At 44.0% G+C, this 8,353-nt stretch overlaps 1 protein-coding gene across 1 annotated transcript; it reads left to right on the forward strand.

The window, feature by feature from the left end:
* Nucleotides 1-224: 224 nt before the first annotated feature.
* LOC131680548 (segmentation protein Runt) lies at nt 225-4,749 on the forward strand. Its single transcript, XM_058961266.1, has 3 exons — nt 225-1,243; nt 1,922-2,101; nt 3,449-4,749. Exons 1-3 carry the CDS (start codon nt 781-783, stop codon nt 4,162-4,164), a joined length of 1,359 nt encoding a protein of 452 aa, XP_058817249.1. The 5' UTR covers nt 225-780; the 3' UTR covers nt 4,165-4,749.
* The last annotated feature ends 3,604 nt before the right edge of the window (nt 4,750-8,353 follow it).

The raw sequence follows: 8,353 nt of genomic DNA on the forward strand, positions 1-8,353 counted from the left end.
GACTGTGTGTGGAAAATAAAAATATGCAAACCGGAGCGGGAGCGAGAGAGAGAAAGAAAGAAAGCTAGAGAGCGATCGTGTGTGTTGCTGTTGGTCTGGTCTGGTCGGTCGGTCGGTCGGTTCGGCGCGTGAAGCTTTGCGAGCGAGAGCGACTGAGTGAGGGGAGGAAAAAAAAGCGGAAAGCTAGAAAACGGAAAAAGTGTAGATTTGGGCGCACAAACATACATACACACAGGCATAACGACGACGGCGGTGGTGATGAGGTTCGCGCCGTCCGACACCACCAGAGCCGGGGAGGTATCGGTGAGCGATTTTTAAAAACAGTCCCATCTGAGACATTGTGTGAATTACATGTCCTGAGGAAGCGAACGTCCCGGGTTAGGAGTGTTGCGACTTATCAAGTAAAGTGAGGAGTTTGTATACACAGAATCGGTTTGGAAGTGTCATTTGATGTTTTCGCTAATCGCGGGGTTAGAGAAATAGTTTTTTTTAGTGAAACGAGGAAGCGGGAGGACATTCAGTGTAACTTCGTGTCTTGTGCTGGGAAGACGCACATTTCTTCAAGATTGTAAGACCCTGTGTACGCATGCCTGCCGGGCGTTGAATAGTGGCTTTGCACAAGTTGTACAGTGATAAGCAGTGTTAATTGATACCGTTGATGGATTAGAACATCCCCGAGGGGTTGTCGAACGTAAAGAGCGTGAAGAAGTGAAAAGTTACAGCAAATATCCAAGGAATACTCGGCGGGAATCCGAATTGGAATCTCCTAGTGAAACGCAGATGCATCTTCCGGCTAGCAGCGAGTGCCAAAGTCCTCCGCTTTCCAACAACATGACTGATATGTTCTCGAACCTGCACGATATGCTGCAGGAATATCACGGCGAGTTGGTCCAGACTGGTTCGCCGGCGGTACTCTGCTCGGCTCTTCCGACGCACTGGCGCTCGAACAAGAGTTTGCCGTGTGCCTTCAAGGTGATCGCCCTGGACGATATTCAAGACGGTACACTGGTTACGATCAAGGCCGGAAACGATGAAAACTATCACGGTGAGCTGCGTAACGCGACGGCCGTCATGAAGAGTCAGGTGGCCAAATTCAACGATCTTCGCTTCGTTGGTCGTTCCGGACGGGGCAAATCGTTCTCGATCACCATCATCATCAGCTCCTATCCCTGCCAAGTCGCTACCTATACGAAAGCAATTAAAGTCACCGTCGACGGTCCCAGGGAGCCACGGTCCAAGCAAAGTAAGTTTACTATCAAATCGATTGGGTTTCAGACTAGTAGTAATTTTACGATCAATTCGTTTTACGGGGCGCCAGTTTTCCTATAATTTTTTGGATCTGCATTTCTCGTGGTTGATGCTCATAAAAATGTTGATATTGTTTGGAATTTCGGGCGCCAGCACCAACCCGACGCTACGCTGGCTCGTTTTCTTGCCGAGCTGGATTATTTACGTTACAATCAAACCATATGCTGAGAACATAAATAGCAACATTAAAAATTAATCGCCTGAAATTGGGTCTGTGCACACGAGAGTTACTCCAGTGAGGAGCATCCCCACCGTTGCGCACAAAACAAAAGACTTCCGGAAGTTCATCGCTTTGATGATTTAAACATAAGTATCCGCCTCCGTTCACGCACCCTCCTCGTTGAATAGAACCGGAACGTACGGGCGGAAAGCGACAAAGCAGACTCTTGACTTTGTAAACATTTGAATTTCACACATCTCAGCTTTCTTTCGACTTCTAACGCTTACCGGAATGAACTCCGTGTCGCCTTGCTGGGAAGAATGCCACCATCAAAGAATTTTTCCGCTTTTCTTTTGATATTCCCGTTGTCTGACGGCTCCCACCCTGCCGTTTCCGAGAGTTTTGGATTGCTTTCTAACTTTTGTTTCGTTTTTTTCTCGTTCTTTTTCGTAGATTTCGCCTACGGTCACCCGGGTGCATTTAATCCGTTTATGCTCAACGCAGGATGGCTGGATGCGGCCTACATGAACTATGCCTGGTCCGATTACTTCCGGCAGCAGCAGCAGCAGCTACAGAGTCAACAACCACAACCGCAAGGTCAAACCAATTCCGCTCCGGTTGGCATTGGAAAAGGTAGGTGTCTTTTGTTTTGAGATCTTTGTTTAATATTCGACTAGCCAAGAGATGATTATGTGCATTGGGGTCAATTTAATGGATAAATACGATAAACATTTGACAGTTAAACTGGGCTCTTCAAATGTATCCCACTGCATGCCAAAAAAGCCCGTCCAATTCCAAGTAACCAGCGCCCGAACGGGAGCCTTCCCCTGCCAGCCGAGTAATGCGTCGTGACATAGGACACGGTCGCCACCACTTTATTGATTTCGGATTATTAAACATCGAGCGCTACTAGCGAGCCCTGAAACCAACGATCAGACCAACAGAAGCCTAACCACACACAATTTCCAATCGCGGCCAGAGATTTTTTTTTTGCTCTCGGTGGTTGACCGGCTCCCATTCGCGGTGGTGGTGATTTTGGTACGCCGCTTAGCACACATCAAGCGACCAACCGAGCCGGCACTTGACACCGCCGCCGATGTAGCGACCCTAAGTGCAGGCATTTTTTTGTTGTTGTTGTCGAACGGAAATGCATTTTAACTGTTAGTGCAAAGCTTAGTTGTTTAATAGGATAAATGGATTTTTTCGCGCTTCTTTTTCCCACACAACCGAGTTGTCGCATTTTCAGAACCGGTCGCCATTTTTTTACTGCACTGGCAATTGGTTCATTGGTCATCTTCGGTCGGTCGGTGAGTTGATTTTTCGGGAGAATCCCCTTCCGGAAAGGGCAGAACAACTGCACACACACAAAACTCAATTAATTTTAAATTACAACGAAAATGGAAAATTGTCGGTTTTGGATTGCATAAAATTTTGCGGAGAGTAAACTTTTTGTCCTGCCCAACGAGATACGGAAATCCGAAGGCTTACTATACAGTCATCGCGCGAACCGAAATTTTATGCATCGATAAAGCTCCTCCACGGTTGACTGGCAGCCGTGAAAGGATACACGTCGAGGGAACTCGGAGCAGAGTAGAGGAGGAAAAGCAGTTATGCCAGTGCCAGTGGCCAATGCTGGGGAATTAAAATTGCATATAAAAATCAATTCCTAGGGGATTGATTTTTTTGCGCGCACTCCGTCCGTCCGTCCGTCCGTCCCTCCCTCCCGAGCTTCTGTCAAACGACTCTTATTTTCCGGGACGACCCCTGCCACTTCCGCTATAATCCGATCAGTGTTTCGGTGTGTGTCAGTACATATATATGGGCACATTGAATGAAGTGGAAGAAACGTTCTCTGCCTGTCCGATGTCGGAACGTATGCACTTAATCTCCCTTGGAAACGTTGAAATTGTTCACTCATTCAACGGAAGCTAGAAAAGATTACGATTGCTCACGAGTTTTGTTTTTTTCTTTTCTCCCCAGGATCTCCAACGTTACCAACGACAAACGGAACGACCGGGCCCATGCTCCCAACGCCGCCCGCAGAATTTCTACCACTACCCGGAGGTCAAAATGGACTTGCTAACGGTCCGGTCCTCCCCAACGGTGCCACCTACCTGACGCAGTTCCCGTTCGGTCCTCACGCCGATCTTCACCTGAAATCTCCGTTCCTGCCTTACGACATCTCACCGCTCCGTGCCAACGGTCTGCGCAATGGACCCCACCAGCTGGCCGCCACAATCACCATTCCTTCCAACGATTTTATCTCCTCCTCTCGGCTCTCGCCGGCCTCTTCACGCAACTCAAACTCCTCTCCACCATCAGCCCCGAATCAATCCCAAACCAAAATCAGCTCCCCGTTGGAGCTAAACTCCACCAACGAACACTCGTCGGCCGATGAATCCGACGACGAGCACATCGACGTCGTGAAATCCGCATTCGTTCCGATTCTGCGACCGCTGCCAACCTCCTCCGCGGATACCAGCTCGGACGCCCTGAACGCTCCGCTCAAATCGGAAACGCCAGATTCGACCACTAGCTCACCAAAAACCCGTTGCGATCTGAAGGCACCGTCCTCTAAAAAACCACAACTGCACGAAATTGCACCCAGCGAACCGGCCTCGCCGGAGAGCACCAAACTGTCGTCGCCGAACATCATCCTGAAGCAATCGGCCAAAACCGTGTGGCGACCCTATTGAGAATATCTACTGATCCGCCAAGTGGCTGCGGCAGCGGCTGCTATCAGGGCTGCATCCTGCCGACTGGGGAAGTAGTGCTAAATCTATTATAGACTAATTAGTTCAGATCTGGTGATATTAATGTTAATGATAATCGGTGATGTTAGCAAATAGTGATAGGTCAGATGTACATAGCATTGTGCAGCATTGTGAATATATTGCGTCAAAAGCAGACGGCAGCCCACACACACACATACGCGCTCGAAGATTTCCTTTTTCACCGTAGGGGTTATGGAAAGAAAGGCAAATCAACACAATCTGTAAATAAATGGGTCAAGCTCTCATTCGAAATGTTTTCTGTTGAAAATTGGTAATTAGAGTTGTGATAGACTCGAAGAAAATTTATATTTGGCACTGCTCATATATCTATTCTATATGTATATAGAACTAGTTATCTAGAGATTCTTATTTTATTTTAATTTTAGTTTAGCCAACAAAAGCGAGAAACAGGTACATTTTATAGTACAAAGCGGTATTTAATTAGAGCGACACTGGATTATGTCAATCGATGAAAATAAAAGTTTTTTAAAAATAACATTAAAAAAATCGGTTTTGATTTTGTACCATGTGTCATTCAAACGACAATATCAACCTTTATCACAGATGTCACGAGCACCGCTCTTCTGTCTTCCTTTTCCGCACAACGAATGATGAACCCTCCGGAAAACAATTTCCGCACATCTATAAATCATACATTCCCTCTCTTGTTGATCCTTCTCAGTCCATGGCAACATGACGTGAACGATGCTGGCCCCTTTAATATTTACACTAGCTTACCTCTCTTCGGCGAAAGCCCTTCGACTTTTTTTCAGCAGAATCCACGGTTGGTAAAAAAAATTGAACTGAATGTACACACGCACACACATCCGCACAGAAAACAAATGACGGTGATTACAGAATCGTTCCTTTGTAAAGTCGTAGTGCAACGAAATCACAGTTTAACAACTCTTCCGTTAGGTAAAAGGCTCACCCCCTCTTACAGACATCTGGCCCGATAGTCGAAGACTACCGTGATGTGTACAATATTTGACAGTAATTAGTATCAATCGAGATAGAAACCGATTTCATGTTCCCTTTTAAATAATTCCAATCGAAACCTATCTGGGATATGACACGGAATTCTAGTTAATTTCTATCAATATTCTGAAGCAAATTTCGAATGCTTCGACTATGGTAAAAAATCGTTGAATTTGTAATGTTCTGACAGCGATTGGTTTATAAAATACATGTGTTTCAGTTGTGAAAGTAAGTTTCGTCTTGATACGATCGATACGATGTTCTCCTAGATGGAAGATTAGAATAAAAAATTGATCCTGACCACATCCATATCGAAGACCAGTTTCGACAGGCTCCTAAAAATACTTTTATCTGGTTACAGCATGAGGTTCCCAGCAAATTCAAGCTTTTTTTCACCAATAAATTCGCACAAAAACTGATGATTTGGCAAGGAATTTACAGCTGCGTTCTCAAAATCGGGGTTTTTATCCTTCGGAGAACGATGGGCTGTAGAAACGAGAGTGTCTAGGGAAATGTAAATAGGAGTCTAACAGGTCAAATAAATTTCAGTTTCAGTTAGATTTTTTGTCACGTTTTTGTGATACTAAAACAGTTCTTTTTTTAGTTATAGAAATTCACGTTGTGTTATTTATTTCCAAAATACAGAAACGGGTCTCTCAAAATAAAATACCCTATGTTTTGGTCCGAAGCTCTTATTTTCATTCCATTTCATTATTTCAACACCTCCGAAATAAAAACTCACGCTCTTTGGCACGAAACATGTTTGATATTTCTTTATACAAATGTGCTAAAAGAGCAAAATTCCCTGGTGTAAATTTGTGTCAAACGAAAAAACTATCGTATGCTAGGGTGACCAAGACCATACGTTCTGGTTTCCCAGCACATGTTTAGGTTTTTCACTGACTGTCCTGGTGTCCTAGGAAGTCTACTCGACTTTGAATTGTTCTTGTTTTTCTACAATCGAATCTCCCAATTGTACCATCCGATGTCTTTTATAACAGTTATGTGTCCAACAAAAAAAACACCTTTAACAGGCCAACGAGGGTACCCGGGTACCCGCAAATTGAAATGCTCATAACTATGGCTTCCTTTAACCGATTTAGACAGTTTTAGATGTTTTGGATTCAGAAACTAGTCCACTTTTTGATTCTGTACAAAAGAACCGGAATAATGGATCTGGTTTTTGGTAATCCGGATTTTCCGGAGTAATGTTCCAGTACTATGATTTGATATGATTTGTAAATTTTAATAATGTCCTAGTAATATGAGTATCAAAACTCTTCAAATTGTCTCGGAAGTCTGTTTTTTATTGTTACGGGACCCTATGGCAATTTGAAAAATGGAATTGGAATGTAATGGCCACTCACGGCCCCACGGGAACCTGCTCCGGAATGTCCGTTCCGGGGACAAATCACCAAATGGTTCCAAAACCACGAGATACAGCCTACTGATGCAATTGCAAGAATTTTGATACCCATATTGCTACTATTTCATTGAAGTTCGCAAATAGTACCCCTGCAAAGAAACCTGCTTGCGGAAACCCGGATTCCCGAGAACCGAATGAAGTAATCCGATTCATTTTTACCAAGTCCAAAAGTGGATGAGTTCCTGAATCCAAAACGGTCAAAAGTATCGAAATCGGTTGGATATTACCTTAGTTATGGGCATTTTAGTTTTGTGGGTACCCGGGTACCCACGTCGGCCTGTTACGTAGTAAAAAAATTCAGGAGCCCCTCCTTACTAAAGCTTGACTTAGTGAAGTTCTAAGATGTCACAAAGTTTCAATTTCCAGCTATGGATAAAACATAGGAATTTCATTAATTGAAACTTAAAAAGGTACCCGGGTACCGCGTCGGACACACAACGGTTAATCACTCAATAGTGTCTCGTTCTTTCTCTTTTCTACTTCCGAACAACCGAACAAATCAAACCGATTCGAATTGTTGACCAAGCTCAGACCGCTATCAATGTCGATGAAACGATGACTACCAGAGCTTCTTCTCGACTGAAATCGACTTTCAATCCGGGACCCTTAAAAATTTCTTTTGGTTCCTCTGAGTAGACGTTTTGGTGAACCTGCTTCTTCTTGAATATCAATAGCTATCGTAGATTAACTTCGTTGAGTGCTCTCTCGTCCTGGTAACTAAGAAACCAATTCATGGTCAATACCAGTACCCAGACTTCCCATGAACATCGACAAGTTTGTACCTGTGTACAAAATTTCAAGCACGCGTTCAACCTTTCAAACATGCTGCGTCTCGATGTACAGGTTCGCCTCGAACATCGAACTCAAGCGAACGATGGGCAAACTCTAGTTCAAACATTCGTGTACGTACACCGGGTGCGTACACGAGAACGATTCGCACAAGGCAAAAAGAGTCAACGCTAGTGATGATGAGAATGAGAAGGAGAAAACTGGTGCCGCCAACCTTTGTGTACGCACACCCAGTACGTACAAGGGGCTCGGTTGTGCAGGCGAACATGTGCAAGTGTTTTGGTACGAAATAGCGTGTTTGAGTTCGTACACTAAGTGTATGTTTAACATGAGCACAGAACCAGAGCGAAAATTGTGTACGATGTTCATTTGGGAAGACTGCCAGTCAAGGTTACCACATTCACAGATTTTTCTGTAATGTCACAGATTTTTTTTCATAATTTTTGATCACAGATTCTTTTTCACAGATAACAGATATTTGGCATTTTGGTGAAAATTTCACAGCTTTTCACAGATTTTTGGAAATATTGTGATTTTTCAACAGATTTTTTGGAAATTTATCGCAGATTTCCACAGATTTTTTTCCTTTTTTAGTCATCACAGATAGTAAAAAGATTTTTTTGACCGAAACACCGATTTCAATTTGGCATCCCTGCTGCCAGTACCTAAATAATCAGCCTACTTTTTCAATCACTCTGCTTGTTAACAGTGCAGTAAATCAAACTAACGCTTCTACCTACATGTACATGTCTACATGTACCGCGCCAGTGCTGTAAGCACACAAAGCAATCGTAAAATAACAGTCGTCCCAAGCCACTGTGAAAAATAAAGCCCCGTTACTTTCATCGGTTGGCTGGATGGGCTCATTTGCCCCATCTACAAGAAAGAACACATACTGGAGTGCGCTAGTTAAAATCT

This window comes from Topomyia yanbarensis, chromosome 1 (assembly GCF_030247195.1).
Source record: "Topomyia yanbarensis strain Yona2022 chromosome 1, ASM3024719v1, whole genome shotgun sequence".
NCBI classification, from domain to species: Eukaryota; Metazoa; Arthropoda; class Insecta; order Diptera; family Culicidae; genus Topomyia; species Topomyia yanbarensis.

Excerpts from the sequence above, each read along its gene's own strand:
- LOC131680548 (XM_058961266.1), top strand. The coding sequence starts at position 781 with ATGCATCTTCCGGCTAGCAGCGAGTGCCAAAGTCCTCCGCTTTCCAAC. Across the intron at positions 1,244-1,921 it reads GGAGCCACGGTCCAAGCAAA|ATTTCGCCTACGGTCACCCG; the intron begins GTAAGTTTACTA and ends TCTTTTTCGTAG. Across the intron at positions 2,102-3,448 it reads TCCGGTTGGCATTGGAAAAG|GATCTCCAACGTTACCAACG; the intron begins GTAGGTGTCTTT and ends TTTTCTCCCCAG.